Source organism: Callorhinchus milii, unplaced genomic scaffold (assembly GCF_018977255.1).
Source record: "Callorhinchus milii isolate IMCB2004 unplaced genomic scaffold, IMCB_Cmil_1.0 Scaffold1, whole genome shotgun sequence".
Classification (NCBI taxonomy): Eukaryota; Metazoa; Chordata; class Chondrichthyes; order Chimaeriformes; family Callorhinchidae; genus Callorhinchus; species Callorhinchus milii.
Genome location: NW_024704742.1, coordinates 70,373,226 through 70,388,794, shown reverse-complemented (window position 1 = coordinate 70,388,794; position 15,569 = coordinate 70,373,226). Strand labels below are relative to the sequence as shown.

General features: G+C 47.3%; 1 protein-coding gene across 1 annotated transcript in view; it reads right to left on the bottom strand.

Annotated features, from left to right (window-relative positions):
• The window catches only part of LOC103188103 (dedicator of cytokinesis protein 2), a 222,482-nt gene that overhangs the window by 153,605 nt on the left and 53,308 nt on the right, over window positions 1-15,569 (bottom strand). The window contains exons 15-19 of the mRNA XM_042343812.1: window positions 9,435-9,533; window positions 6,334-6,406; window positions 5,163-5,266; window positions 3,060-3,240; window positions 2,269-2,366 (exon numbers count right to left, since the gene is read on the bottom strand). Of these exons, the coding sequence (XP_042199746.1) occupies window positions 2,269-2,366; window positions 3,060-3,240; window positions 5,163-5,266; window positions 6,334-6,406; window positions 9,435-9,533 (555 nt within the window). The remainder of the gene's footprint in view (window positions 1-2,268; window positions 2,367-3,059; window positions 3,241-5,162; window positions 5,267-6,333; window positions 6,407-9,434; window positions 9,534-15,569) is intronic.

Below are 15,569 nucleotides of genomic sequence, written 5' to 3'. Positions count from 1 at the left end.
GCCAACAGTGGAGTCCTGTAGCTCAGTGGTTGGAGCCCTCGCAAGCAAGAGACCTGGGTTTTAACTCCCAGCAGGGCGAAACTTTGGGCAAGTTTCCTTACTCCGCACTGTTTACCTAGCAGTAAGTAGGAACCCGATTGTTAGTCAATTGACAGATCACTTTTCCGGGGGTTAATAATCCCTTCGAAAAAAATAACAATAATAATTTGGTAACCCAATCCATGACTGTTTGTGGGACACTGCTGCGTTCAATTGGCTGCTGCATTTCACCCACAAAATATACAGTCAATTCACTTTACAGTATATTCCGTGAAGCGATTTGAGACATCTCGTAGACATGATAAGGGGCTGTATCAAATGCAAGGATCATTATATATTATAACAGTGAGGGTCTCCGCAGGTTTGGGTGTGGAAGGTGTAGGTTGGGATTTATACAAGAATCAAACCTCATGCGCACCCCCAGACCCACCATGCCCACTCGTTCCCTCCAGACTGTGGCCCACAATATTTTGGAGGGTTTCAGCTCGTTGAGAAATCTTTTAAGAAATCCGCAAATTAGACCATATTAAAAACAAATGTTCAGAGACTGCTGATATGATCATAACAAGCAAAATGCCTGCCAGAGACGATTATAATGAGCATAATATAGAAATAATCTGTGCATTTGATCCAGCGCCTTTTCACGTCTTCGAGGCGTCTCAAAGCGCTTTACAGGAATTTATGTAAAATGCAGTGAGTGTGTATTTTGTAGGTGAATGGAGCAGCCAAACTGCACACAGGATCGTCCCACAAACAGCCATGAAGTGAATGACCGATTTTATCTGGGGGATTGTCGGCCAGAATACCGGGAGAGAGAAACTACTTTCTCTTCTCGAATAACATTGCAGGATCTTGCTGTGAAGGGGAGTGGGCTAGAAGAGAGAGAGAGAATGCGAGAGAGTGTGAGAGACAGACAGACAGCTAGAGAAAGAGCGACAGAGAGCAAGAGAAAGAGGTTGCAGGAGAGAGAGCGCAAGTGAGTGCAAGATCGAGAGCGCAAAAATGAGAAGGATCAAAAAAGAGAGTGCGTGAGAGAGAAAGAGAGAGCACGTGTGAGAGAGAGACAAAGGTGCAGCTTAAGGAAAATAATTGTCTACATCGTGCTCACAGCTATAATTGCTTTGGGGGCATCCGAGCCCTAAGATTTACTGAGACGGAATATCTAACACCAATAAATGAATGCACACCAGCAGCACAGGGTGTTTACAAGTGTATTAGTTTGGATTACGCCATGTGAAGTATCATCACTGAAGTATCAATTACATTGAGACATGGGCAACAGATTACAACTCTCCCTCTGCCACACTCTCTCTCTCTCCCTGGCTCTCTTTCCCCGGCTCTCTCTCCCTAGGCTCTGTCTCTCTCCCACCCCACTCTTTCTCTCTCTCCCACACTCTCTCTCTCCTCTGTTCTCCCCCACTCTTTTTCTTCCCCATTTCTCTCTCTCCCCGCGCTCTCCATCTCTGCTGTCCACTCTTCCCTACGCGCTCTCTCCTGCTCTCTCTCTCGCTGGCCCCCTCTCTCTCTCTCCGCGATATATTTATTTATTTGTTTGTTTGTTTGGTCAACTGAATGTTCAACACGCACAACTACACAAACGCAGTCACTACGCTTTGCAGTAAAATCCTATGAAGCGGTTAGAAACCCACTGCCAACGTGAAAGGCACAGTATCAAATGCAAGGATTTAAAAAATATATTATTGAATAAAATCGCCGTGGTTGAAAGTCTCCACACCAAACTACTGAGAGATTCACGTATATGCACGCCGATCATGCCAGGGAAATGACCCTGTACCTGGAATGGAATGCGCACTCTCTATCCTGGAGGGACAACAACAACAACTTGCATTTATATACATGTATGTAGGGACCGTCACAGTAATAGCATTTTAGAGCGCTTGAATCAGCAGTGTCCTGGAGTACTACAGAGTTGCCCTCTGGATGAAACATTAAACCGGATTCCCCTCTGTGCCCTGTTCAGGCGGAGCTATTAGAAAAGAGAAGGGAATTTCTCTCTCCCGGTATCCTGGCTGATAATCACACGGATAAAATCAGTCACTCATTCAATGCTTGTTTGCAGGATGTTGCTGTGTGCAAATCTGACTGCTTGGGTTCGCCTGCAAAATACAGTCAATTCCCTGTGAAGCACATTGATATATTTTAAGCCCCGCATCAAGCGCCATTCCGTGGAGACTGTGGTTAATTTTCCACAGTGACATTTGCTGTTACCTTGACAATCTCGCCTCCGTCCACCTTCATCAGTTTCCGCAGGTTCTCATTCAGGAAGCCCACGTTCGATCGCCACTTCAGCAGCCCCAGGAGGTCCACTGCTCCAGCGGGAACACAAACGCACGGGTTAGAACCATCTCCTCCTCCTCAACAACATCTCGCTGGCATTTCCCCAGTGCCCTTTATGCAGGATAGCATCTCGGAGCGCTACATTACCCCTCCGCTCTCTATCCATCTTTAAATCCTAACTCTTTAACTGCGCCTATGGTCACCATCCCCTTTCCGTCTTCCCTGTTCGGCATCCGACTCCGTTCCCGTTAAGCACTCTGGAACGATTCCCTGCAGGAAAGGTGCTGTGTAGATGCAAGCGGCTGTTGCTTTTATTAGATCACGGTGCACCTTTCAATCCCACTTTCCCCAAACCCATTACATACCCTGACGTGAAAGGCACTACACAAATGTAATTTGTTGTTCTACATAATAAAAGTATCAGCAAGTAACGGACTGCACCGAACCCATCACCCTCCCCCACCCTACCCCCACCCCATAATCATCAGCCACAATAACAGCACTCTTCAACAACAACAACAACTTGCACTTATATAGCGCCTTCACGTAGGGTAGCATCTCAGAGCCCTTAACAGTGGCGGAGCCTGACTCCAAGCTGGGGGTCAAGCATGGTCGAAGAGGAAGGTTTTATGGCGAGACTTGAAAAAGGGGAGAGAGTATGTGAGAGTGAGGATCTTGAAATCAAGCCCATTGGCGGGCTGGACTGGGCTGAGCAGACTCACCATTCTGGGTGAGTTTGGTGGAGCAGACGAGGGTGGAGATCTGGAAACTGTCCCTGGAGCAGACAAGGTGACTTCCGCTACTGCTTCGGAACGAGGCGCTCAGACTCAACTTGTGGTCCGACTGCCGACTGCATATTTGGTTCAGGTAAATGTTAGGATCTTCGAGCTTCCTACTGTCGCCCTACACACAGGGAGTGAGGATGGGTTGAGGGTACGGGGGAGGAGAGAGGAATGAGGGGGAGGAGCGGGAGGCAGGGGGAAGGGCGGGGACAAGGGGAGGGTGAAAGAGTGGGTTGGGGAAGGGTATGATTGGGAGAGGAAGAAAGGATAAATAACTAATTAATAACAAGCATTGAAACAACCCACACAAGCACCACAGGATTCTCTGTCAAGTGTGTATTTGGTAGGTGAATGCGGCAGCCAATTTGGTGTGTCAAGTATCAGGTCGACAATCCCACCCACTCCGAGAAAAAAAATTGGGCAGTTCACACCTCATTGCTTTGCCAAGTTGGCTGCCATGTTCACCAACAAAATACACAGTTACTGCACTTTACAGTAAAATTGTGTGATGCGCTTTGAGGCGTCCTCCTGACATGCAATGAGCTAATATTGACTTATTGATTATCACTGATTATCAATCTCCCGTGATTGTCATCATCATAATAATAATCCTTGCATTTGATTTTGCACCTTGTCATGTCGTTGACCCATCTCAAAGCGCTTCACAGATTATATTGTAAAGTAAAGTGACTGTATATTCTGTGGGTGAAAAAAAATGGACCATATACTGCTTAAGGCTGGGGGTTTGATCAGTGTGTGGACAGGGGAGGAAGAGTCCTTCATTGTTCGAGCTATCAACTAATTGTGAGCAATGTATATGATCTACAGACATTATATCACACTGCAAACATATTATTTCTTCATTCATTATTCTTAAGAGTTTGCTAATTTCCATAATGAATAATGCATTACCATAACATGGTTTGGAGAGAGGAAGAATGTTCCACTTACACTATATGAATATAGTGTCAGCCGGTCTCAGTCCTCAGAAGGTTGTGTGTTCAAGTCCTCCCTTTGGCTCATTCCCTACACCCTCCCTCCTCTCTCCCCATCCTCCCCTCCCTGGAACTCATATTATCTAAGTAGACACTCCAATTCAGTGTTGGGGAGCGCTGCACTGACAGATTTGCTGTCTTTCAGATGAGATGTTAAACTGAGCCTGTGCCTGCTCAGGTGGACGTCAAAGATCCCGTGGATACTTGGCAAGAGAAGAGAGTTTCTCTCTCCCAGTGTCCTGGCCAACAATCCCCCAAAATAAAAGCACCATTGGATCTTTAATCTTCGCATGAATAGGGCACAGATAGGACCTTGGTTTAAGGTCTCTTCTGAGCAATGGCACCTCCGACAATGAAATACAACCGCAACACTGCACTGATTGTCAGCCTGAAAGTCCCCCATGTGTGGGGAGAGGGGTGGGGGTGGATTTGAACCCATAACCTTTTGCCTCAGAGGCGGGAAGGTGACCGACTGAGCCGTACACTCAAATGAAAGAATCCCTGAAATAAAAAATTTAGAGACGGGCTGTAACTCTGAAAGTTATAAGAATAAGAATATTAATTAATAATAATCCTTGCATTTGGTATAGCGCCTTTCACATCAGGAAGACGTCCCAAACAGTTTCACGGGAGTTTTACTGTGAAATGGAGTGACTGTATTTTTGTAGGCAATGTTCCACAAACAGCCATGGAGTGAATGACCGATTTTATTTGGCAGATTATTATCCAGAACACCGGGGTGAGAAACTCCCTTCTCTTTTTGAATGGTGCCATGGGATCTTTTAACATCCACCTGAACGTAGCTAAATATGAACATGAACCACCCTGTGTGATAAATGCAAGTTGTTATTGAACAGACGGCATCTCCGACATTGCAACACACCCTTGCGCTGCACTGGAATGTCATCTTAGAATATGCGAGTTCAAATCCTGACGTGGGGCTTAAACCCACAAGCTTCTAACTCAGAGACAAGAGCGCTACCGCTGAGGAAGGAGGAGGAGTGCTACCACTGAGCCAGGCTGACACACAATTATTCACTCTTTGTACCTTGTATAAGATCAGATCGTGCTCCCCGTCTCGTAGCGTGGTCCCGTCTAGTTTCATTAACTTCACGTACGCCATGGCAAATATTTTCTCGCTCTTATCTTTGGCTGGGATACAAAGGGACGTTAATGGTGAACATTAGCTTTTGCAAAATGATGAATGTTTTCCATTTGGTTTGACCTTCATTGGCGAATGGCTCATAAAGAACTTTTGTTCCCCCCAGTTCCCACCACTCCTCCCAGCTCAGGTGCTCAGCCATCAGCGTCAAGCATTTGGGACATCCTCCTGATATGAAAGACGCTGTGTAAATGTAAATTGTAATTATAATGCACAGCTTTGGATGCTATGATAGGACCCCATGTCAGGGATCCTGAGCTCACAGTAATCCAGGCTGACACCCTGGCACAGTGCTCTTAGCCTCTGGAACACGCTGCATCCGCTTCTTCCCCTCTCTATCTATCTTAATATCCCACCCTAAAATCTACCTTTTGACCGTATCTATGGTCACTTTTCCTCCTTCCCCCATTGCCCTCCAGCCTCTTTGATACCGACCCCCAGCTCGGGTCCGAAACAGTGATTGTCCAGCGCCTTGGGACATCCTCCTGACGTGAAAGGCGCTATACAAATGTAATTTTGTTGTTGTTCCAAGTCCTACATCTAACCCTGCTACCATGAAGCAATCTGAGACCTTATCCTACGTGAAAGGCGCTGTATAAACACAACCTGTTGTTCAGTGCAGCACTGCAATATCAAAGGAGGGTCTTTCTGATGAGACACAATCTGCCTGTTCAGGTGGCAGTCAACACAGTTAACCATGTACAGTTACTGAAGTGAATAACCAATTTTACCTGTGTGACTGTCTGGGGGGAAACTCCTTTCTCCCTTCTAATCGTATCACATGCTTTTCAGCATCCACCTGAACTGCCAGACAGGACCTCATGTCTCATTCAAAGGACAGCACCTCCGACAGTGCAGTGCTCTCCCAGCACTGCATTGGAACATCAACCGAGACTGTAAACTCAAAAGTCCTAACGTGGGCCTTGACCCGACTCAGAGGCGAGAACGCTGCCGACTGAGCCAAACAAGTTTCTTGTTAGGGCTGAGATTATTTAACGCTTTCAAGATAACCCTTTGAATAGCGGCACACAAAATGTTAACATACAGTCGTACTTACAGTCACCAGATGACCTGTGCTTAAAAGTGAACCTGAGGTGAGTCTTGTGGACATCTTCAATGGGAATAGCAACCTGGTGGGTCACAGAGAAATATTTCAATGAGTTTCTTGGTGCAACAGAGTCAGTAACTGGAGGAACAATAATACTTGCATTTGACTCAGAGCTTTGCAGCCCTCATACAAGGGTGAGTCACTTTGAAGTGCAGTGACTTTAGTTATGCGAACTATTGTTATATTATCATAAAGCACTTTTATTCCCGATTACAGAACAATTAATTAATCTGCTTCCTGGTGAATTCTTGCAGATTAATAATCCTTGCGTGTAATACAGTGCCTTATCACACCATCAGCACATCTCAAAATATTTCACAGCAGTGCAATTTGTCAGCCATTTTGCAACGTCCCACAAATAGACTTAAACTGAGTGACCAATTTTATTTCAGGGGTTGATATCCAATGGCAGTGCTCGGGAAGTGAAGGGAGTTTCTCCCAATGCCCTGCCTGACAATTCCCCAGATTAAAAGAAACGGGCCATTCACTTCATAGCTGTTTGTGGGGATGTTGCTGTGCACAAATTGGCTGCGGGGTTCACCTAAAAAATAACGACTGCACTTTATGGTAAATTGTGTGATGCAGTTTGACATGTCCTCCCGACACTCGAAGTGGAAGTGTCTTTCATTAAAAAAATACAAGCACTTTCTCTGAGAAAGTGATGGAATTACAGTGTATTTTATTCCAATGCAAGCGAATATGTTCTGAAGACTGGTCAAAATGAGTGAAGAATGCAAGCCTCGTATAGAATTACTGTACTTGAGTTTTTAGAAAAAATTATGGACTTTTATCAAATCTTCAAACAGTGGGAGATTTGCAAAAAAAGTAATGAGGCAAAATGAATACATATTGAGAGTACTCCTGTATGAAATGAGCACAGGTCTCGGCCCATTAACCCACTGCTTTCAATCCACCAGGCTCAATTTTCACGATGATTCCAATCCATTTAACACATAATAATCCTTGAATTTGATGCAGCACTTTATCACACTGGAGGACGTCTCAAAGCGCTTCATATGCTTTTAATGTGATACTTAGTGACTGAGTATTTGTAAGTGAACGCGGCAGCCAATTTGCGACTTTCTCTTTCCTAATGTCCTTCTGGGCCAATAATCCCCCAGGTAAAACTGCTCATTCACTTCATGGCTATTTGTGGGACTTTGCTGTGTGCAAATTGTCTGCCATATTTGCCTACAGTCAGCAGATGGTACCGTGAATCTTGTGAAGCGCTTTGAGACATCCTCCTGATATGAAAGTCAATGTATGAAATGTAAAGATTATTATTATGATAGGAGTCGAGGACACTCATAGATGTTCAGAATTGTAGGCACAGGGACATTTACCACATTCACTGTTCTTGTTCTTTGAGGTTACAATGGCAAGACATGATTAGAACACAGAACTGTGAGCAGGGAAACGGGTATCTTTTTTCCTTGCCCTGCCTCCCCCTCTCTGTTAGCTCTTAAAAGCCTCTCCCTCCCAACATGCCCCAGTTCTGACGAAGGGTCGTTGACCCGAAATGTTGACTCACTTTCCTTTCTCCATAGATGCTGCCTGACCTGCTGAGTGTTCCCAGTGACTTCTGTTTTTGTTTTCAGATTTCCAACATCTGCAGTATTTTGTGTTTTATATTTATTGGGGTAATTGGAATGAACTGCTGTACCAGGAGGTATGAGGAGTGTCTTCAGAGCTGAACTGGCTCCAAGGTGACATGTTTGGCAATAGAATGTTGGAATCAAGCCAGTCCTCTGTGGTGGTCTCGAGTCCGGTTTCTGAGCCAGGTGGGTCCACAAGGCTCTACTGATAACAGCACAGCCCAGCCTGGCTCATCAGTAAGACTTTCAAGGGACAGACCAGTCACTGGGGGCAGGGATTCTTTTCACTCAGCTCCTGGTCACCCTGCAAACCAAAGCCCCAACAGGAGGATGGTGCTAGATGGACAAGCAGCGGGAAAGCTTGCCAGACAGAGCTCTTAATGACAAGCTAGTTTGTCTAGTTTGGATACTCTTAAGCACGGTGATGGGCTTCCCCGTAGGTCAGGCACCTGTCACACCAAACAATAATAATAATAATGCCATGAGACTTTCCCTCTGTTTGTCCAGCTAGGACCACTCTACATTTGCATCACATGGTAACAGCAACACCAAGTGAGAAGAATCGCTGACCCCAGCGACTGGTCATGTTTGCATCATTTCTGGGCGATCTTAAGTTTTAAGAGAAAAATTGTCTCCCAGGCTATGATTTATGAGGACAATCCTGATAATCCAGGATGGATTATCAGGGTAATACTTTAACAATTAAATCTGTGCTGATGAATTTCAGAGCTCGGATAGATGCAGAGGTCAGGAGCAAAGGGATAGCCAATTGATCTTCGCTCAATCCCGACTTGCTTATATTTTAATCACATGGCTCTTGTGTGCCATTAAAATAATTTTAACACTCGTGAGAAGTTTTGAGGTAGAACTTCTCCCATGATCTGTGAATTCACGGACCTTATAAATAACTCCTGCATTTGGTATAGCATCTTGTCACGTCATCAAGAGGTCTCAAAGCAGTTCACAGATTTTACTGTAGTCGAATGCAGCAGCAAATTTATGCACAGAAATGTCTCCACAAACGTCCATCAAGCGAGCGACCAATTTTATCTGGGGGATTGTCAGCCAGGACACCGGGAGAGAAACTCTCTTCACTTTTCCAAAAGTACCACAGGATCTTTAATGTCCACCTGAACAGGGCACAGACGGGACCTCGGTTTAACGTCTCATCCGAAGGACGGCACCTCCAACACTGCAGCGCTCCCTCCGGCACTGCATTGGAGTGTCAGGTTAGACTGTGAGCTCAAAGTCTCGATGTGGGGCTTGAACCGACAGCCTTCTGACTCAGAGGTGAGAGTGCTGCCGACCAAGCCAGGATGACCATGAGATTTTTTTCCCCTTCCATTTGAAAACAAGTTACTTTGGTCACTTTACCCTCTGAATACACGTTCCTCAGCTCGGGCTCCCAGTCAGGCAGCACCAGTGTGAAAGATGTTGTACAAACGCAAATCTCACCTTGACAGTCTCCATCCAGCGCTGTTGCCTCAGTTGGTAATATACAACCGATTGGTACCGAGTGACAGGTCTATCCCCAGCTCCTTGACAAATTGCGTTCTGAACATCACGGTGAGGCGAGGCGGGAGGAGGGAGGGTGGGGGAGAGAGAGGGGGAGGGAAGGAGGGAGGGAGGTAATGAAGCAGGAGGGATGAAAAGAGAGTGATGGATAGAGAGGGAGGGAGGAGGGAGAGGGAGAGAGGATGGGGTAGAGAGAGGGAGGGAAAGAGGGAGATGGAGAGAGAGAAAGGGAGAGAGGAGGGAAGGCGGGAGGGAGATGGATAGAGAAGGAGGGAGGGAGAGAGAAGTAGGGAGGGAAGGGGAGAGAGGGAGGGAAAAAGGGAAGGGGGGTGGTGAGAGAGGGAGGGAAATGAAAAGGAAGAGAGCGAGGGAGTTGGAATTGGGAAAGGGGAAGATATAGGGAGAATAATTAGCAATTTAAAAAAAATAAGATTCTTTATTTTATAAATGCACAACTTCAAGAGTGATGAATTGCATTTGCAATCTGGCCCAGAGATTGGCATTTTCTCTGTCTCTCTCTATTACCGGTCCATTGCCTGAGCACTTCATTAACAACACGTCTTTGGCTGGTGGGGGGAAAATTGATTACCTTTATTTTGTGTTAGTTCGGAAGCTGACGTTTGATATTCATGTGAAACCGGAATAATTACGTGACTTACATAGAGTCAGGTTGTAGCTTAATGACTACACAGTGTCCGTAGAGATAGCAGCAGTCAAACCCCACTGAGAGGTGCTGCCTCATTCTTTTGTAGATGGTCGTAAGGTAGAGTTAACATCACGGGACTAAAGGGCTCTCGTTTCTGTGGGTCCGGAACATTCCGGACATTCTCCAGAATATCGCCAGACTACGGCACTACCTCACCCCTCACGCTGCTGAAACTCTGGTCCACGCCTTTAGCACCTCAAGGCTGGACTATGGGAACTCTCTCCTCGCCGGCCTTCCCGGCACCTCCCTCCACAAGCTGCAGGTCATTCAGAACTCTGCAGCTCGTGTACTGTCCCGCGCCAGACACCGCGACCACATCACTCCCACCCTCGCTCACCTCCACTGGCTCCCCATCCCCCAGAGGATCGAATTCAAGATCCTCATTCTCACCTACAAGGCCATTCACAGCCTCGCTCCCTCCTACCTCTCCGACCTACTATCCCCCTACCTACCTGCCCGTACCCTCCGTTCCTCTGGCTCCGGTCTGCTCCACATCCCCCGCCCCAACCGCTCTACCATCGGTGGCCGAGCCTTCAGCCTCTCAGCCCCGAGACTCTGGAACTCTATCCCCCAGTGCCTTCGCTGCTTCCTCCCTTTCCTCCTTCAAGGCCGGTCTCAAGACCTTTCTCTTTGACCGTGCCTTCAGCTCCCCTCAACTCTCTACCCCCTCCTCACTCCCTCCCTTCCCTCACCCTGACCATTTCCCCCCCCCCGCTCAAGTCCCGACCCAACTGTACAGCGCCTTGGGACGTCCTCCCGACGTGAAAGGCGCTCTATAAATGGAATCTTGTTGTCGTTGTTGTTTTACTTACACTTACTCCAGGAGTTTGTTTTTCCTTCCATCCAACACTGAGTAGTTTTGACACATCATGGGGCTCTTCCACTCCCCCTCTCCCCCCATCCCCTGCCCAGGTATTTGGGTTATACCACTAAATCATCTGACTTCAGATCCCCAGACGTCACACTGGACAGGGCTCGGGTCAGGCCTCACTTTGAACACCACAGACAGTCCTGGTCACTGTGACATAAGGGGCCGCTCAGGCAGAGGAGACAGTGCAGAGGAGAGCAACGAGGCTGATCTCTAGTGTTAGAGGAATGAGCTGTGAGCAACGATCAGACAAACTCGGGCTCTTCAATCTTGAGAGAAGATGACTCAGAGGGGACCTTATGGAGGTGTTTAATATTTTAAATGGAATTGAAGAAGTAAACCTCGATCGTTACCTTGGGATGTATCAAGACAGCAGAACAAGAGGACACAGGTTTAGAGTTGCAAAGGGGCAATTTCAGGACATACACCATAGGGTAATTAATGAGGTTGCCAGGAAGTGGGGGAAGATTTTAGGTGAGAGAGCTGGGACTCACTTAAAAAGCAGCTCAATGCTGTGATGGGGGGATGGTGGGCTGGGTGTTCTGGAAGGATGAGATAATAATAATAATCCTTGCATTTGATATAGCGCTTTTCACGTCTTCTCGACATCTCAAAGCATTTCACAGAATATGCTGTAAAGTGAATTGACTGTTATTTGTGGGCGAAACGCAGCAGCCAATTGCGCACAGCAGTGTCCCATAAACAGTCGTGGATTGAAAATTACCAACTTATTATTGTTTTTGTTTTGGAGGGATTATTATTAGGCATGTGGAGTGAGGAAACTTGCCCAAGGTTTACGCCCTGCCAGGAATTGAACCCAGGTGTCTTGCTTGCAAGGCAAGTGCTCTAACCATTGAGCTACACGACTCCACAAACAAAGGCGCTTCCTTCCAGCGGATGAATTTCAAGATCCTCACCCTTACCTATAAATCCAACCACTCCCTGGCACACCCTCTGATCTTCTACCCTACTTTTCCACTCACTGGCCCTCTCCGCCCACTATAAATGGCTGAGTTTTCAGTTTCCAACCTCTGGAACTCCCTCCCTCTTCCCTCATCTCATTCACTTTTTTCTGTCTTTAAATTCCACCTCAAAACGTAGCTCTTCGACTGACCTATGGTAATAGTAGTAATCCTTGCATTTGATATAGCACCTTATCACGTTGTTGAGATGTCTCAAAGCGCTTCACAGGAATATACTGTAAAATGAATTGACTGTGTATTTTGTGGGCGAAACTCGGCAGCCAATTGTGCACAGCAGTATCCTATAAACAGTCGTGAATTGAGTGATCAAACTTTTTTTTATTGAAGCGATTATTACCCCTGGAAAATGATTCACTAACAACCAGATTCCTACTTACTGCTAGGTAAATAGAAGTGTGTGAAGTAAAGAAACTAGCCTAAGGTTTCGCCCAGCCTGGGAATCAAACCTGGATCCTCTCGCTTGCAAGGTGAGTGCTCTAACCACTACGTTACAGGACTCCAGGGTAGAGGGTGAAAGAGAGAGGGACAGAGTGAGGGGTGGGAGGGAGGGAGAGAACTGAGTAGGAGAAACTGAATAGGGGAGGGGAGTAGAGTGGGGGATATTAAGGAAAGGGAGAAGTTGAGTTATTCCAGAGACAAGCTCTGGATGCCTGATAAGGACAACATGGTAACAAGCAAAGGACTTGTGCTTCTTTTGGATTTTTATCCTCTATCCTCACATCAAACGCCAAGTGCAAAGAGGTCCTAGACTTTTTTGCCTCAAAGATTGAAAACTTCTGCTTGGCTGCTTCCCTCCAGCCCCCATGTCACCTTCCACCCCACCCAGACCATCCACACCACCTTCGCCCTCTGCCATGCCTCCTGCCACTCCCCCCTCCTCACACTCCTTTGCCCCCATTTCTCCCTCCTCTCTCTCAACCACAATCACCCGGATGAAGTTCACCACCTGCTACTTTGATCCCTTCCCCACCCAGATGCTGGTCACTCAACTCCCCCTCCTCTCCCCCCTGCTGGCCGACACGGTCAACGAGTCTCTTTCCTCGGGCTCTGTTCCACTCCCCTTGAAAACCGCTGTCATCACACCCCTCCTCAAAAAACCTACCCTTGATCCCTCTAATCTCTCACACTATCGTCCCATCTCCAACCTACCCTTCCATGCTAAAGTCCTGGTTGGTATTGTTGCAGGTCAACTTCGGTCACACCTCTCCCTCCACTCCCTCCTCGAGCCCCTGCAGTCTGGTTTTCACCCTACCCACATCACAAAGACAGCGCTTGCCAAAGTCACAGGCGACATTCTCTCTCGTCACGACTGTTTGTGGGACACTGCTGTGTTTCGCCCATATATATACAGTCAATTCACTTTACAGTATATTCTGTGTAACACTTTTAGAAGTCTAGAAGACATGAAAAGCACTATATCAAATGTAAGGATCATCCATCCACCCACCCGAACAACCCACCCACCCATCCATCCATCCATCCATCCATCTATCTATCTGTGACCAGGGCTCCCTCTGCCTCCTCGTCCTCCTGGATCTCTCTGCCATGTTTGACACAATCGACCAGGCCATCCTCCTCCACTGCCTCTCCTTCATTACCCACCTTAGTGGGACCGTACTTACATGGCTGAAGTCCTACTTAACCAACTGCCTCCACATCATCTCAGCAAATGGTTTCTCCTCCCGACCCCTCCCAGTGACATGTGGGGTACCCAGGGCTCCATCCTTGACCCTCTTCTTTTCCTTATCTATATGCTCCCTCTGGGCGATGGCCTCCACAGACACGGGGTAAACATCCACATATATGTGGATGACATACAAATCTAATTTGCCTCCTCCAGTACCATCTCCATGTCCATCGATGTTCTATCAGCTTGTCTGGCAGACATCAGGGCCTGGATGAGTGGAAACTTCCTGCAGCTGAATATGGACAAGACAGAAGCCATACTCCTTGGCTCCCATCAAATGTCTTCACTCCTGCGGATCTGAACTCCTCAACCTCCCTGGGCTCTCCCTCAAACTCACCGACCCAGTGCGCAATCTAGGCATCCAATTTGACCCCCAGCTGTCCTTCCTCCCCCACATCCGGTTCCTGATCAGGATCACCTTCCTCCACCTCTGCCACATTGCTCGCCTCCGACCGTACCTTACCCTAAATGCAGCCGAAATCCTCACGCTTACGTTTGTCACCTCCCGCCTGAATTACTCAAATCAGGTCTCCCCAGCTCCACCATTCAAAAGATCCAGCTCATTCAGAACTCTGCCGCCCGCATACTGACCCGAACTCCATACCCCCATCTCACCAGTTCTGGCCAAGCTCCACTGACTCCCCATCACTGAACAGATCGACTTCAAGATCCTCACATTTGTGTTCAAATCCATTCACTCCCTGGCACCTCCCTACCTCTCCAACCTCCTCACTCCCCAATCCACCACCCGGCGCCTCCACTCGACTGGCACCTGCCTCCTGCTCGCCCTTTGCACCCTCTGCTCCACCACTGGAGATCGCGTTTTCACCCACTAAGCCCCGAAACTCTGGAACACTCTCCCTCTATCTCCCCGCCTTGCCCCCCTCTCCCCTTTTTCAGAGTCCTGCCTGAAAACCTTTTCAACTGTGCTTACCGTCACCTGCCCCCTACCCCCGACCCCACTGTCAAGCGTTCTGAGATGCTACCCTGTATGGAGGGCACTATATAAGTGCACATTGTTGCTGTTTTTAGTTATGGGAATGTGATGAGCTGTATAAATCCTGACCTGTGCCAGCCAGCACTGAGAGAACTCCCAGATTCTCAATAAGCCTCATTGCTTAAACCAAAACATATTATTAAAAAAAACACATGCATACATGGGAGCGGGTTTATTGCTGTAATCTAATCATGGGCTCTGGATAAATGTTATAAATTGGAATTAATTTCCACTATCAATAGTATTGATAGCCCCAGTATTTTCTTAATTGGGCTTTATTATGTCTTTATAAGGAAGACGAGCCTCAATTACACACCACACTGTTCATAACGGAACATAATAAATTATTAACAAGAATCCTTTTGTTCGATTCAGTGCCTTATCACATCATCGCAATGCATTTGGTGGGGGTGCGGGAAAGATTGCTTCTAACTCAGAGAAAAGAGTGCTGGGGTATCTGAAAACAACAATAACACATACACCTACACACATACACAAGCCCCTTCCCCCCCCTCCTCCTCACTCCAAACTCCCCTCATATCTGCGTTCAAATAGATTCACCTGAGGCCACTGAGCCGTAAGCCTTTGACTCACTCACTGACCCCAGTTTTGTGCCGATCCCAGGCTTTTGGTGCCTTTCCCAGGAACGGTTTCAAAGTGGAGCTAAGCCACTCTTCCCGGAGCAGGTGATGAAACGCCCGGGCCAGCATGGAACCAGCGGTCAAAGGTGGGGCCGGCCAGGTCAACGGTAGTGGGATCAATTTTAATGACGTGGATAGGAAGGGGTAGGAGAAGGGAGTGACTGGGATGATGATAAAAACCCAGAACACCAGA